The 17,262-nt window shown below is 44.1% G+C and overlaps 1 protein-coding gene across 4 annotated transcripts in view; it reads left to right on the top strand.

The window, feature by feature from the left end:
• Nucleotides 1-5,386: 5,386 nt before the first annotated feature.
• RP9 (RP9 pre-mRNA splicing factor) overlaps nt 5,387-17,262 on the top strand; it is a 30,160-nt gene continuing 18,284 nt past the window's right edge. For 2 of the 4 annotated variants that reach the window (XM_088464352.1, XM_088464332.1), the window contains exons 1-4: nt 5,387-5,528; nt 11,640-11,879; nt 14,415-14,445; nt 15,903-16,032. In XM_088464352.1, the coding sequence (XP_088320478.1) occupies nt 11,677-11,879; nt 14,415-14,445; nt 15,903-16,032 (364 nt within the window). In that variant the 5' untranslated portion in view covers nt 5,387-5,528; nt 11,640-11,676. Of the gene's footprint in view, nt 5,529-11,026; nt 11,375-11,639; nt 11,880-14,414; nt 14,446-15,902; nt 16,033-17,262 lie in introns of all 4 variants that reach the window. The other 2 variants (XM_088464345.1, XM_088464338.1) reach the window with 2 other exon arrangements.

The raw sequence follows: 17,262 nt of genomic DNA, 5'->3' as shown, positions 1-17,262 counted from the left end.
TATCAAAAGATTTAGAGGAATGGTTAATGATACTAGTCATATACTCCATACGATAAATATACCAAATACGGGATAAAATGGACTGCAGGGAGGGAGAATCAAGCTTTTTCCAATCTGAAGCTAGCAGACATTTTGTTGCATTAACAATATGGCGCATCAATTTGGTGCCTAGTCAGCGTGGGAAGATCTAAAGGGAGAAGAATATATTTAGGGTCATAAGAGATGGGTATATTGAGCAAGCGATGTACAGGGCCAATGACTTCCTTACAAAGACCTACTATCTTAGGGCAAGCCCACCAGATGTGAAAAAAGGTGCCCTCAGTGGTACAAACTCTCCAGCACCTATCTGACGTATCAGGATACATTCTGCACAATCGAGAGGGAACTCAATACCATCTATATAATAACTTGTATGTATTCTCTTTAATTTTAACACATATGGAGCTAGACGCAGCATTATCCCAGATCTCGACCCATTCCTCATCATCTAAGGAGATACCCAAGTCCACTTCTCAAGCCCTTCATGAGAATCACGTTGTGGAGACAGCTCCCACACAAGCATTGTATAAAGGGAAGAAATTAGACCTCTAGTTGAGGAGCGTCCCAAACATAAAACCTCTAAGTTGGAAAGGGGTCTATTAATTAGACGGTTTCACCTTTGAGTGGAAATGCCTAAATTGTAGAAATTGGATGAAAAAATTGGAGGTAAGAGCTATATCCTCCTGAATCTGAGAAAATTGGGGAAAGCTTGAATCTCTTGTGATATCATTTAAATAGAGAATGTTCCTCTCCCTCCATGGATAAAAAGAAGTCTTGTTTTTACCCAGAGGGAAATCAGGATTATAAAAAATTGGGATAATAGGAGAAGGACTGGGGGCCAGACCAAATTTCCTATTCGCATAATCCCAAACAAATAGCGAACGGGAAACAATCGGATGAGAAGTGACGTTCTTAGGTCTACGTGGCCTTGGGAGCCAGAGGAGAAAGGAGACCGTGGAAAGACCCAATTCAGCAGCCTCAATAGCAACTCAGACCTTCCCAGCACTAGGATTACACCACTGCACACATTGGGCAAGTTGCGCGGCTAAATAATATTGTTTGAAGTCAGGTTTACCCAACCCTCCACTATGTGTGGGACGTTGCAAAAATTTCAATCGCACCCAAGGATGTTTGTTTGCCCAAATGAATCGTGAGGTATGGAACTGTAAATATTTGAAAACATAGGGAGGGATGAATCATCTACACTTCTAAAATCTCTCACCTTAGTAAATTTACCCCTAAAGATTATCCTGCCTGATATCAGTCATAAAGACCAGACGGGCTTCACTTGGGGGTGGAACTCAGTGACAAATGTTAGAAAAGTGTTAAGGTTGATACACCATTTACAATCAGGGACTCAACCCCTGGAGTTCACTTGCCTTTAGATCAGTGGCGGAAGTACGGGAGACAATGGAGGCGCCTGCCGCCGGACACTAGCCCTGAAGGGGGCACCTCCTCCATTGCTCCAACAGCCAAAAGTATGTGCTTACTGCTGACCACAAGTTAGCCAGCCCATACACTAATAGCCTGTCCGGTGGTAGTGGTGGGGGGTGAGGGCTTGGATAGATCACCTGCTGAGCCGGTGAACCACAATCAAAGATCAGTGCATCCAGACAGGGGGCGTGGTGTGGGTGGAGCGGCACGTTCAGAGCCCCTGTCCCTGCATGTGCCGGACAGTACATACCGGCACTATGATCGCATTTTGCAATGCGATCATGGGCGCCTGCATGTGCCGGACGGTACATCCCGGCGTCCAGATCACATTGCAATTAAGATCATTAATAAATAGGGTCCTTGGTCTGCAAATAGGTATCATGATTAAGCATCCCACAACTCATCGCAATCATAGGGGTGTTTACTAATGCCATATGCTTGAACAATTGCGGCTAAAATTGCAGAAGACAGCTCTCCTGAAAAGTGCCATCCTTTGCGATAGAGGGACTTCAGAGTTTATGACTTAGAAGTACCTCTGTGCATGCATCATATGACCTGCGCGCCAAGGGGGACACTGGGAGAGATCCATATTTATTATCAGGTCCTAGTCCTGATAATTAATTATAATTCCTTATTGCCGCTATTTGGGCGTGTGTGTATATATAGATGGATATATATGCACCATATTTATTTTCCTTTTTTTCGGGTGGGGGCTCATAACTCTAACTTGCCTCTCGGCGACTGGGATGAATTTATGCCACTGCTGTAGATGCTGAAACAGCTTTTGGCATAGTAACATGGGACCATTTTTTTGAGACTCATGGGCAGTTTGTGTTACTGGATGACTTTATCAATCTGCTGAAAACCTTTGAATTTGAATCCGTATACACAAGTTCTTGCAAATGGTTATTTTTTGTCTACTTTATTTGTTGTCCAACGAGACAGGGATGTTCTTTATCCCCTATCATTTGCCCTAGCATTGTAGTCATTGGCCATAACTTTACGTGACTGCCCTGAGTAACCTGGTTTACAATTGGGTGCTCAAGAGTGCAATGCCCTTTTCGCAGATGACATGTTACTACTAATTTCTCGCTCCGAAGTGTTGATCACAGCTATTCTCCAGCATAACTTCCCCATTATACCCTGCCCTTTACTGTTGTTACTTGCCTTCTTCAGGTGAAATAGATCCTAACATTTCCTTAAAACCAATAATTATAAAATTAAGTTTTTATATACTAATCTCGCTCGAGTTATATAATCTGACCCCTGGCTAAACACATGTGCAGTGTGGGGTACCTTGATTCTGTACCTCACTACCTCTGAGGTACTATTAAAATATCATGATATGACTTTAAAAATGTAAATTATATTCCCCTACCCTATTCTAAATTCATATTAAGGGGTCTATTCATGAAGCAGTGAAAAGAGTGGAGTAGTGTGCCAGTGGAGAAGTTTCCCATGGCAACCAATCAGCATTGAGGTTGCATTTATCAAGTACATTCTTTAAAATAATAGGTAGGAGCTGATTGGTTTTTCATCCCCAGTATCTCCTGGCCTCCCCTATCTCTTCCCTGGCCCTTCCTCATGAGGTAATTCCCCCTTTTTGGGTGTATTATGTCCCTTTGAAAAATGAGGGGGTCGCCAATGCTCTTTCTGGCACAGGGCACCAAAAAGTCTAGCTACGGCTCTGAACATAACTGTTAATCATTAGTAAAACCGCCAGTGTCAAGAGAGAGACTGGACTCGAGTGGAGTCTGAAGGAAAGGACAGGTAACCATGTTCCACACAAAATTAGAACAGGTATAAGCCAGCACCCAGTGGCGTGTCTATGGAGGGTGTGCTTGTAATGGGGCCAAGCAATCCAATGCTCCGTGTAACCTTTCCCCCCCTCCCCCACTGTTTATTAAAACTCTGTGGCAGTAGAGCGGGCTGCCGTGCAGTGGTGGGGAAGGGGGGGCTCTTAAAGACACTATGCTTCCACCCCTGTCCCTCGACGTGCCACTGAAGAGCTACTGGGAAGGTCTTGCAAGATGACTAAATCATAATCTCATGAGTCTCTATCCTCTTGGCGGTGGCCAGGGACTGGGAGAGGATTGTGTGGTGCAGCAGCACTGCAGTAAGCGAGGAGCGGCGTCGAGACAGTGCGTTAGTGACTGTCTGTCACTGTCAGTCTGTGAGTGAAAAACTGGTGCTGCAACCTGCTCATTCTTTATAAATATATTATGCCCATTAGTATTTATACAGTAATGTAAATTATGCACTTGGAGGAACAGGTCTTTGTGGGAATTGTTTTAGGGTGCAGATGATGGAGGGAACACTACAACACACAAAACAGCAATATATACGCCGCGTCACTCGTCAGAACACACACTTTGTGAAATATTCAATATAATTTTTACATTTCATTAGAAAAAATGCAGGGTTTTTAGACAACAGGAAAAAAATTTGTTTGCAATTTTTTTTACATATAAAGTATAACTGGGAAAAAACAAAACAAAGAGGTCTAGGGGTGCAGCAGCGTCAGACACAGTAGAGGTGTGTATATATATAATAATCTGCATTGATATATTTCTTAGGAAAAAAAGTGCAGGCTCACTTTAACAAAGAAAAAACAATCCACCACACACAGACAGTAGCTTGTTTGTTTGGACTGCAGTGTGTGAGTATGCATTTAGTGAGTGTGACAGATTAAACAAGTACACTGACAGGGTTGGACTGGCCCACAGGTGTACTGGGGAAATCCCTTGTGGGCCCCACTGCCTGGAGGCCCCACCCCTCCTCTAGGGGTCAATAACTTGGAGCAGGATTATGGAAGAACTTGGGTGCTTGGTTTGTTTCTATGAAAACTACACCAAGATTAGCCCTCCTGTCAATCAAAGTGGGTAGCCCTGACACTACCCTGTCCCATCCTTTATAAAGGGCTCGGTTCTTTGCATGTCCTGGCTAAAAGTTGGCCAAGTCCCTCAGTGGTGGCATGGGCCCCCACCACTGCATTACCTGGTGGACCCTTCATACCCCAGACAACACTGCACACTGACAATGAGGATGCCTGAGTCATCCTGTCCCTTTCTACAGGTACCTACTCCAGCTACTTAAAAAACGATTTGCACTCCTACCTACTCCACCCTGATGGAGTGCTAATGGTTTTTTATATAACAGTGCTCAAGCCTACAGTCCCAAACCACCTCCCTCCATTCTCCTCTGTGAAATGGCGCCCGATCACGAGGGAGGGACTTTATATGCAATCCAAAACATGTGAGATCCGACACCAGGAAGATGGCGTTTTGTCTCGTTTTGGTATCTGAATTTGGCGGGAAGACCCGAGCCGGGACTCGGAAACACTCGTAACCCATAAGTTCAGGTGTGTTCGGTTTCCAGGAAAACTAAACCGCTTATCTCTAAATAACAGTAATTGAGTTATGTAAGAGGGAAACTGAATTACTATTATTATAACTTTTGCATGCATTTGCATTATAAAATACAAATAGTTAATTACAAGATTTAATTAAAAAAAATAAGGTAAAAATAATATATTATTTTGTCAACTTCAGTGTAATATGTTCTGCTGTTGGTTTTTCCACTAATTTTCCAAATTTATAAAAATGGTCTGCATTAATTATATTATATAAGCAAAAACCTTCACCCGAGGTTATCATCTCGGGATGATGTGCAAACATTTAAGAAGTATTACAGTCAGTGCACAATTACTATCCAACCAGATGAGGGCGCTGTTTGTACCCAGTACCCGGATGTATTACTTTCGTCCTTCTGCAATACGAGTGGGAGTTTTCCGATTTGTCTAAATGACTGCAGCCATTTTAGTGACGCCAAATATCAGAGGTCATATTGGTTTTCTGTCTTCAAGAAAATGGCCACTGCTATACATATCTTTATATAGGATAGGGGACACGTTTGTAATGGTCGGTTGGTTCATATTTCATTTTGGTATCTTGTTTTTGTGGGGGACGTGTATTGTTGGGTAGCACAACATCCGCAGCGGAGAGGTCTGTGTGGTGACTGGTGAGGTGATGTGTGGCTACTGAGCACAGCCGCCTGTAAGAAGACATTCTTATCTTTATATGACGCTGTTAGCTGTACTGCATGGCCATCGGTCACTGCTGTGATGGGACATGGAGTTATTACCTAGAACCCTCACATACGTAATCAGTGTTGAGGTCATAGCAAGTGTTTTTAAATATGTTTTTATGGTTACATTTTTGCAGATATTAATATGTAGGGGTTCGTTGTCACTATTCTCCCTATTGACTTTGACACTTTAGTTAAATACATCAGTTTTCCTACTCATTATTCTACCTGGCTCTATTAAAAAAATATTTCTTATCCATTATATTTCCCATAAAATAAAATAAAAAAATCAAAGTAATGTGTTAAATCAAGTTATGACGGTGCCATCAAAATAATTTTGTCTTATTGTGATATATTTTTTTTTTTAATCTAATATTTAATTGTGAAAAACCTTACCCGAAGGCCCCCATACATCAGAGATTGATTGCAGCAATTGTGCAATTTGCAATCAATTGTGTATAAAAATCTTTCCCTTTATCAATCGATTGCAGAATTGCCACAATCGATTTATAAAGGGAAAGATTTTTATACACAATCGGTTTCAAATTGCACGATTGCTGCAATCAATCTCTGATGTATGTGGGCCTTAATGTGTGGGGGTTGATGAAATGATTTATATATTACAGGGTAAAAATTAATATTGCGCTATGGATAAAAAAATCTTATTTAGCTGTACAGTATAGCTAGGCTAGGAATATAATCATTCTTAATGTCCGTGGTTTCCGAACTTTCTTGAATCACTGCGCCATGAGTATCCACATTTTTTTCACGGCACCCCTAGGTCAAAAGTTCTTTATACCAGTTTCACATATAAATTCCCGGCTTCAACCCGGCTCAGACCTGGGACATCGAGCACAGGTTGATGCCGGGCGACTACCCAAGTTATTCCCAGGTCGTCACCCTTCACACCGGAACCAGGTCTTCTAGCATTCCATGGGCACTTTGAGATGATCTCATGTCCAAGCGCCACTGTCCCAGCCAAACAATTTGCTAGCGAGCAGGGTCGCAAACCTAGGACTGTCATCCCGGGTCGCACCTTTCAGACATATTCTTGACCCTGGTTCATGCGCGTGGACCACCAGCCCATGGCACCCACTTTTGGGAGCCGCTGTTTTATGAAATGTTTGATTGGCTAGATACCTGTTCACCCACTCCCCCTTTTCCATTGGCAGTTATGTTTTACAAATAAACTACACATTGCATAGAGACAGTCTCATTGCCACACTTTATACTGAGGCATATATGGCTGGAAACAAGGATGTATCTGTCCAAAAGTACAGCTGGCAATGGGAATGTGTCTGTGCAAAAGTATTGCTGGCGATGAGAACTGTACAATACTTCATTCCATTGCCAGGCTTTACATTACACATATAGTAGCTACCCTTTCTGCATTACTTGCCATAGGCCTACATTGCATGAATATACCTCTATCACCAGTAATATTTTGCACAGAGATTGACTTAATACCAGCCATATAGTACACAGTTAATTGTATTGTTAGATACTTATTGAATATTCATAAAGTTAATTGCCAATCACATACTGAACAAAAATAAACCACACTGCTGACCGTATGCTGCACATATATCTCTCTCCCATGGGGAATACAGATGTGTCCTTATACACATCCATTTTGCGGCATAAGGCACGATTCCAGCGCTTTGCAGTTACTCAATTTTGCATCTTAGGGCCATATTCAATTAGAAGAGAAAACCCGTTTACTGCTGAAAAGTATCGCGGATCGGGGTTTTTCGCGTGGTTGGAACTTATCTCCAAATTCAATTCCAGCCGTTTTTCGCCTACGCGGAAAGTCAATACAATGTAATAGGCGAAAAGAAGTGCAAATTTTTTATTTTGGTGGGCAAACCACTCAGAATCCTTGGGACAGTCCCCCACAGGACAACTGTGTAATAAAAAAAAAAAACGGGGAAAAACATAACACCCCAAAAAAGTGCTTAAATTTTGGGGGCGAAAAAGTACAAAGTGGGGGGGAGAAGAATATAAACTATCGAAATAGACTTCTTGGGGTGCTGTAAGGAGGGGCCAAGTGTTTTTGGGATTGCAGGTGCATGTATGAGGGTGGTTTTTCACTTTTTTGAAAAGTTCACTTTAGAGACATTAAAATATGCTAGCACCCATTTTTCAAGTACCCCAAATTTGATGGGGCTACTTATTTTCACCAAAAAATACGGCTTAATGCCATTCTTCACCACTTGTGCAAAGACGCTAATAAGAAGCTACTGAAACAACTTAAGTACACAAACAGTTTTATTAGGGCTATTCGAACACGTCTACATTGATCCCCAATGTTAGTGCATCTTTTTGGGGGGTTCAGGCTGATTTCCCCAATTCTGACAGCACTTTCCGCCTGTTCTAATTTCGCCTCTTGCCGTTTTCGCCTGTTTTGTAATTGAATACGGCGAATAGCGGGGACGCGCACGATAAGTTTCTGCGTCCAAAACATGCATTGTCGGCGTAAAGTCGGGCAGGCAAAACTTTTCTGCTCGTGCAAAACTAATTGAATACCGCCCTATGTTCGCATATAGTGTACAAGGTACTTAGGATTCTTTTTTGTTTTAAAGAAATTAGTATAAAGTCGCAGCTGAAGTATAAGGATGCATGGCGCAGGTAGCACTATCAGACTTTCCTTTTGCCTTTTTACAGACTGCATACTTTTTCTTCAATTTTGTGTCTTACTTTGTTTATAGTGTACTAGATACTTAGGATTAGTACTTTTGTAGCAAAGTAATTGTTATAAAGTCACAGATTAAGCACAACAATGCATGGCATGGGTCACTGGTATTGGACCTGTCTTTTTCCTTTTTTACCCTAGATTGTGTACTCTTTCCTCCACTGTGCTACGGTTTCCTCAGTTTTGCTATTTTTTCCTAAATTTTGCATCTTATGACAATTATAGTGTCTTTACCAGCCCAGTAAACGTGGAGGCCTTAAAAGCCACAGTTAAATCCACGCTGCTAATTTATAATCAAGAGGACACTCTTCAGCTCAAGTCCTTCAGCTCCACGTTTGGCTCTTCAATTGGTGCGAATCCAGTCTTGTGCCTTCTCAGCACATGCTACACTTGGGGGCTCTGTTGGATACACATTCCCGGAGGGTCTTCCTTCCCCGGAACAAGATGGTTTCCCTGCAAACCCTGGTACAGTCACTTCTACAGTTGTAACATGTGTCAGTACACCTTTGCATGAGGGTTCTCTGCAAGCTCCATCGACCTGGTGGAGTTTGCAAAGTTCCACTCCAGGGCCTTACAGTTGGAAATCTTGGCAAGGTGGAACAAGTCACACTCAGATTCAGTTCCAGGTCCTGACTTTAATGCTGGATGCACGTTACACCCTACTGTGGTGGCTAAAGACCTCTCACTTAGATAAGGGTCATCCATTCCTGACTCAGGATTGGACTCTACTTATAACAGACACCAGCCTCAGGGGAGCAGTTATTCTCGCCTCAATTAACCAGGGCTGATGGACAGTACAGGAGTCCCAGCTTCCCATAAACATCTTGGAGCTCACAGCGATTTAACTGGCCTTGTGCCAGACAAGAACCCTTCTGCAAGACCATCCAGTAAAGGTCTGTTCAGACGCCATGGCGGTAGCCTACATCAACCATCAAGGTGGGTTAAAAAATGGGAACTTACCTCTTTTGAGAAACTCTGCGACTCCCCCTCCAACACGATATTTGTCCTTTACTAAATGCTATTATCCGAACAAAACACACAAGATGTATGGGAGGTAGTCTAATTAACAGTAATTTTATACTTGATTAGGCTGCTGCTCCCTCCAGGAGGAATTGCTACCCTCCAATAATACAATCTGACAACACAAGTGGAAACGAAAGAATCGTTTCACCAAGGAAGCACTGCTAAATCAATAATAAATGTAATCACATAATATAAACCATAGAAAGATAAATTACAATAGTAATTAGTGGATCCACAATAATTAAAATCTATAACTTAATGATTTGTTCAGTCCCATTGAAGAGTACTAATGCAATTTCACCAAGGAGCTATATTCAAACATGATCCAGCATTCATTAGTGCTGTGTATTAGAATACAGTCTAACTATTGTAATGTAATTTATCTTTCTATGGTTTATATGTTTTATATTATGTGATTAAATTTATTATTGATTTATCAGAACAGGCGCCCTCCCTCCCTCCATGGCATTCGGTATAGCATCCCAGCTGCCGCATGACCGGCAGTTCAATTCCCGGCTGCGGCAGCCCGACTAAACAGCAAAGCCCGGCAGCGGAAACCCGACAGCGCTGGAAATCCCGATCGTCCCTAAGGTAAGTATAAACTAACCTAACCAACCCCCCTAACCTTCTTTAGGGGTGCCTAACCCTAACCTCCCCCCCCCCCAAGTGCTTAACCCTAACCCCCCCTTCCCCGCTACCTAAACCTAAGTCCCCCGGGGGGGTGCCTAACCCTCCCTCCCCCTAGCCTAACCCTCCCGGGGGTGTGCCTAACCCTAATTCCCCCCCGGGTGCCCCAAACCTAACCCTCCTTCCCCTGCGGCTGTCCGCTCGCCGCTCCCAGCATCCCTTTGATCGGGATGCCGGGCGCCTGTCTCCCGGCGTCGGGAAAATGACAGGCGTCTAGATTTTAGACGCCTGTCATTTAACCCTAGGCGGGATAGAGGATTTGGGAAGCTGGCAGTCGGGATTGCGGCCGCCGGCTTCCTAAACGTATCCCCCTCCATGGACAAGACGTGGGAAAAAGATTAAGGCCTCTTCCTTTCAGGATTGTCAGAATATTTTCATTAAGGCCCATTCCAGCTCTATCTGTACTACTCTAAGGGAAACACAATATAAGATTCTAATGCTATTGTACCTCCCTGCTTCATGCCATGTTCCCATCTATCTTCAACACCTGCTGGAGGTGCTCCTCGGATTTAGAATCTTTGCAGCATATTTGGTAGGACTATCCTCGCTTATCGACTTTCTGGTCTGATGTTATTTCTATTTCCCAATTAATTTTAGGCTGCCCAATGCCAACAGATCCTGCTTTTTGGCTACTTAATCACTTCCCAACCCCACTTTCCAAAATGTAAAAAAATCTCTACTTCGTCACCTTCTTAATGCAGCACGTTCCGTTATTCCAATGCTGTGGAATTCTGATTAATCCCCCTCTCTCACAAAGACTGGTTCCATAAAATCGATTATTTTAGGTCTATGGAAGATATCTTAAGCTCTTCACTAGACAAATCTTCTGACTTCACCAGTATCTGGTTTCTCTGGCTAGAGTACAAGTCCTTGGACAATTTTAAGAAATTACATGTCATCTTTACAGCCTACTACATAACTTATTACCCTCATTTTCCTTATTTTTGAGATTTCTAGGTACCCACCTGGCACATACGTGATGCATTTTTAGTTCAAATGAGATGCCAAGTGAAGCTGAAAGTTTGTGTAAAGTTAACCTTTTATTATTTTGCAACAACTCCACAGCATTGGAATGTTGACATCTGTAACCGCGGTGGATGGTCTCCCAGAACACTCTTCGTTAGTCACTCGCGTATTACCCTCTTTGAAGTGCTTCCACCACCGAAATACTGCAGCACGGCTACTTGTCTATCCACCATATGCTTGCCGAAATATGAGTTTTATTTACACTTTTTTCAAGATTGACACAAACATCAATCGCGCATCCTTGATGTAATCTCAAAGACACGTCTTCCTCATCCGCCATGACGAAACTTACAAAGATCTTCCACTCTCTGTGACCAAATAAAGAAGACTACGGCAGTCCAACTGCTTGTCCAGACACATTAATGTATGAGCTCCACAATAACCAGGGTAAGATTGCAACGTCTACCTATGGGACAGAAAAACAGAGACAATCTCGTTACTTTTCAGTTAGCACTCTTTTATAATGATAAAACCCTGTATACGTCACGTGAGAATATTGTTAACATACATTCGTAGCATCAGGACTGTATGCTTTGAGGGACTGTATACATGGGACTGTCATAGTGAATATATATTAGCGGATGGAAGGGGAGTTGTCTGCACAAAAATTACATGTTATTAAGTTTCCCTAATCTTGTTTCCTATGTCTCAGTGTTGTGAGTTGTAGTGGTATCTAAGAAGATACAGAGATGTCTCATAGAGAGAGACCAGAGAAATCTCAGGAGAGGCACAAGCATCACAGGAGGAATGAGGATGACTCTTTGAGTCCAAGAGAGGGCAGCAGTAGCCGTCATCAGGGAAAAGATCACAGTGATAGGAAGAGAAGAAGAAGCAGCAGTAGTAGTAATCATACTACACAGGAAATTCAGAAGATCAAACATGTTGAAATCTTGTAAGTATATGCAGCCAAAACACTACTGTTCTAGCTACACCATGTATGTAAAATTGCTGCTGTCTTTTGAACTGTGTCTTTATGAACTTTGGGCCTGATTTAGCAGGTCATGCGTTCCCGGAAACAGGGGGGGCGACCCCCCCCATTTTGCCGGAAGTGGCAAGGCCGGGAACTGCGTCCATGGATCCAGATTCCCGGCCTCGCATGCTGGCCAGCCTCTGAAAGTTGAGGCTTACTCAGCTGGCCGTGGTCAGCACTGCCCAACATCGTGACCGATGGTCGCAAAGGTGATTCCAGACTGCGACCTCAGTCGCAGCGCTGGGATCACAGATGCAACAGGAGGCGTCGGACACCTCCTACTGCATTTGCATTTTAGCAAGAACGGAATGGCAAAGCTGCTTTTGTGTGGCTTTGCAGTATTGTCCTCTGCTGAATCAGGCCCTTTATACAGATCTGGTTATAAAAATAAGATTTGCTGGAGAGGAGACTGCAATTAACCAGTAAGAAATTGATGAAGATTTAGGGTAATTTAATAAGGTAAAATGTAATCATTATCACATTAAAACAAATGTGGATAACATCAGGAACAGAAGAAATTCATCACATTAATTATTATGCAGCAATATTCATAAACGGAGTCCCATAGCTTCCAACCTTCACTTTATATTGCACTTAGGGCCTGATTCTGCAAGGATCCTAATTGCAAAGCTGCACGCATATATGCAGATATGGTAATGCAGAAGGAGGCATCACGCCTACTGTGCATTACCGTATATACTCGAGTATAAGCAGAGTTTTTCAGCACATTTTTTGTGCTGAAAAAGCACCCCCTCGGCTTATACTCGAGTGATGCCCTCATGGTATGCAGCTGAGTAGCGTACCATGCGGGCCGCGGTGCAGACTGTGTCTCTGTGACACAGCTGCACCGCGTGTGTAGCGCTGACCGGACGAAGTTCGGTCAGCACTACACAGTGCCAAACACACAACCGCCGGAGACGGCAGCTGTGTGTTTGTTGTAATCAGCAGCCGATGAGAGTTTGTCAGACTCTCATCGGCTGCTGCTGTTCCCACTGCGGGAGCCATCTTCCGGCTCCCGCAGTGGGTAATGGTAGAGACGTCATGACGACGTCTCTCCCATAATGCAAAGCGGCCGGAGAAGCTGATAGCAGCGGCAGGACCAGAAGCGGGGTTTCAGGTAAGTGTTTTTTTTTATTTTTATAAGGACAACTGGGGGCACTACAAGGGGGGGATTACTTCTGGGGGCACTACCAGGGGGGGATTACTTCTGGGGGCACTACCAGGGGGGGGATTACTTCTGGGGGCACTACCAGGGGGGGGATTACTTCTGGGGGCACTACCAGGGGGGGATTACTACTGGGGGCACTACCAGGGGGGGATTACTTCTGGGGGCACTACCAGGGGAGGATTACTTCTGGGGGCACTACCAGGGGGGGATTACTACTGGGGGCACAACCAGGGGGGGATTACTACTGGAGGCACTACCAGCTGCTGCATTTCCCACCCAAGGCTTATACTCGAGTCAATAAGTTTTCCCAGTTTTTTGTGGTAAAATTAGGTACCTCGGCTTATATTCGGGTCGACTTATATTCGAGTATATACGGTACTTATCCGAGCTGCGTTGTCAAACGCAGCATCGGATATTCTGCGCAACATCGGCCGGCTGCGGTGACCCATGGGGTCCTGCAGCCGGCCGCTGCAGTTTAGAGGAAGAGGCCAGGAAATCTCCGTCAGTCGACGGAGATTCTGGCTTCTTCCCTCCCCCGCTACGGCGGTGACATGCCTGTTTCGGCAAAACGGAGGGCATCGCCGCCCCCTCCACAAACAGCAGCAGACTGTCAATCACTGATAGTCTGTGAGCGTGTTAGCAGGACCCATTCTGCACACTCGCAGAATGGGGCCTGCGCAGATTCTGGAACATCAGGAATCTGCGTTCAGCATTGTACTTGTGTGACTCAGGCCCTTAATCCAGAATTGGCAGATAGCATCATCTTTTGCCAATCCTAGACTCTCCTTATCCAATTCGGAACTCCTAGTCCTTGTGTGGCCTTCTCCAACCAATATTCTGAGTCCCATAAGATGTCAGTTAAATACCCATCGTATGCAAACGTTAAGGATATTCAGTTGGTTCATAACCAACTTGCAGTGTTTTCTATATTAAATAGTAAAACCCCAGCAGTTGAGGTACCTGTATGCACTATGCATCGCTGTAATCTCAGTCAGACACAGCTGGTGTTCGGACACCTGCAAGTGAGTGCAACATCCTTAGATATACAGGTTACAGAGGGTTTAGCAATTGATTCCTATTGACAAGTAGGAGGGATTCAACTGTGAAATGCTGCTCTGCTGGTGATAGTCCGTAGGCTGCTGCCTTTCATCCACTATGCACACTTTTCGCATCTATACACATAAGATTGCAAATACAAGCAAGCAGTATCAGAGAATTATGTTTATAGTTTATTTAACGCCCTTAACCCTTATAATGTCAGTTTATAATATTTTTTTTTTTCCTTTCAGTTATGAGAAACCTCCCCCGGGGTTAATTAAGGTACGAAAATAATATATATTGTGGCCCTATATGGTTCACACATTTATGTGCCACACACATCTGTACTTTCTGTAAACTCTACTCATTATCCACCTACATTACCTTACATCAATAATTTATACACACTCTATTCATTCACCTGCACCAAATCTATGCTTCATAGATACTACGAGGCTGGTTCAATAAATAAGGTAACAAGACCTCTCATTGCGTAAATTTATTCAACTCGTACATACAATCAATAATATGGCCTTTGTACATATCTACATAGATCCCATATTTGTCTAATTATTTGTTCCAACGGTACACCAAGGCATCTATTCTGGCATAGAAGAAACTGAAACTGAAAGCAAATAAGCCAGCAAAAATATCTAAATCCTATACAGATTATTATATTGAATTCAGTGCTAGATGGGTTATGTAGCTGAAAGACACAGCCTATGTCTCATAAATACAGAATCAATATATAATTGTGCTAGTCACCAATAACTATAAATCGGTAAAAATAAATTACTTGTTATATGACTAGATGAGGGATTGAATACCTTTAGTCTGGTGAGACTGGATGTGCTGGAGACAGGTGCTAACGTGTCCATTGTGCTGCTATGTCACAGCAGACTGAGAGATGTGCGTTTCGCCTAGTCGGCTTGGTCACATGATCGTTTCTGGGAACACATGCCGGTGCCACCAACTCCCCGCCCCCAAACATGACATGCTGCGACTTGGGGTTACTGCGTACTAACACGCAGGGCTCTCTCTGCACATGCACAGGACGGGGCCTGTGCAAACCCACAAAAATCGAATATGTACCGGGTTTGGAAATATACAATAGTAAAGCACCTCTGGCACTAGTGACGTAAAGAAATAAATTATACTGTACTTGTCTAATAAACCTGTACCAGAGTTCCGTGGAAAATAGGCGTTGTGTTGTAAACAGGAGGTTCCTGAATTACCCATGTGTGGCTAACAGTTTGTGGTGACTCTGGATCGGGTTTCTTCCAAGAGCATGCAGCAGTCCTTAACACAACTCCATAACGGACACCTTTTATTCATTCTTTCATATGAATGTTGTGCTATCACAGCCTACATTCATTTACATGCCTTCTTACCACTGCCGGCTAGACAAGTACAGTGTCATTTATTTCTTTATGTCACTAGCACCAGAGGTGCTTTACTATTGTATATTTGTAGGTTCTTATTTATTGGGGCACGGTAGACCCTCAAGATTAGCACTTCCGGGCTGCTTGTATATTTTGCACACCTGAATTATTTAGCATATTTGCCTTTTACATGTACCGGGTTTGATTCAGGCCCATAACTCATAATATTTCACCTATGACACATTCATACAACACACACACTTTCACACAATTCATAGGGAAATATAAGTACATAATTGGCATGTTTTAAGCCTGGCTATAAAGTACAGTCAGATCTTTGTATTTTTCCATCTCTAGGAAGATGAGCCAAAACCAGAAGACTGTATACCAGATTTGCCTGGGAATGAGCATGCCAGGGATTTTCTTGCCCATGCTCCAACAAGGGGACTGTGGATGCCATTAGGAAAGGAAGTGAAGGTTATGCAGTGTAAGTTAGATATTAACTATTTGTAATATTTCTACTTCAGGGTCCATAGGGGGTCCACAGGGTTGACCTTGGGGTATAGGTTGGGAACCAAATCCGGGCACCACGCAGTTAAAGCTTTTAGCTCCCAGGATGCACTGGGTCCACTCTCCCTATAACCCCACCCCCAAGCCAGAGGCACCTCAGTTTAAGTTGGTGCCCGGCCGGAGTCGGGTCACCGTTAGCGCAGGGGGAGCTGATTAGCAGCCCCTAAGCTTATTTTATTTTTTTAGGGACAAAGTTTTTTCCATGGACTTTGGACTCTTCAGAGCGGCAGCGTCGGACTGTCCATAGGACGTCTAAGCTGCCGCTCCGTCACCCCGCTGGCGCTGAGACGCCAGTACAGATCTGGGGATCTCAGCGGGACCCCAGAGTCTGTACTAGCCGGACTCTGTGGGCGCCCAGGACTGCTGCCGGATCCACGGGGAGCAGGTAAGGTCGCGGATCACCGCTTGCGGTGATCCGCGCATTTCAAATGCAGTCCTGTGCCTCCGGTCTCAGGGGACAGACCGGAGGCGCCGGCAGTGGCGGCGGGCCCCCCATACCCCGTGTGTCCACTAGACCACCAGGGACTTAACGATCGGTGCAGGGAGCCGGCGTCCCGGGGGTTAATAGCCGGCCAGGGGAGGCAGCCTTCCCTGTTACAGCGGCTCCTCCCCTCAGCTCAGCGCGCCTTTCAGTATCCATAGTCTGGCGTCGCTGAGCTGCTTCCTCCGCGGGCCACGCTTCCTCTGAGGTCTCCAGCGGCCATTTTATCTCTGTGGTGCAGCAGAAATCTCGCAGGATGGCAGTTGGTCCAGTCCCCCTGCGTACCTCACCATCAGGTCAGTGTACACAGCGCTGTAGCCTTCCCAGACACTGAATCTGGGCAGTTGAATGCAGTGTAATAGTGCAGTATATTATATGACATGTTTATGTATATATGTATATATCTGCATTGTATGTGACTTATGCTAGTGCTGACTGTACTTTATTCTCTCACCTGTCAGTGTATATCTATCCCTTTTCTTTATCTGCCCTAATACAGCTGTACTTAGGGTGGTTCTGAGACCTCACATTTATATACTTGTTAATATTTGTGTGGTTTGTCACATACTGTTGCGTGCTGCACGTTGCCATATTTTAGATGGAACTGTGTGTTGCATACGCTGAAAATGGGTCCCTGCAGCTAATTTTTGGCATCAGTCAGGACCA

This window comes from Taudactylus pleione, unplaced genomic scaffold (genome assembly GCF_031769625.1).
Source record: "Taudactylus pleione unplaced genomic scaffold, aTauple2 ptg000054l, whole genome shotgun sequence".
NCBI lineage: Eukaryota > Metazoa > Chordata > Amphibia > Anura > Myobatrachidae > Taudactylus > Taudactylus pleione.
The sequence above is the reverse complement of the archived record's forward strand: the minus strand, read 5'-3'. Positions and strand labels throughout refer to the sequence as shown.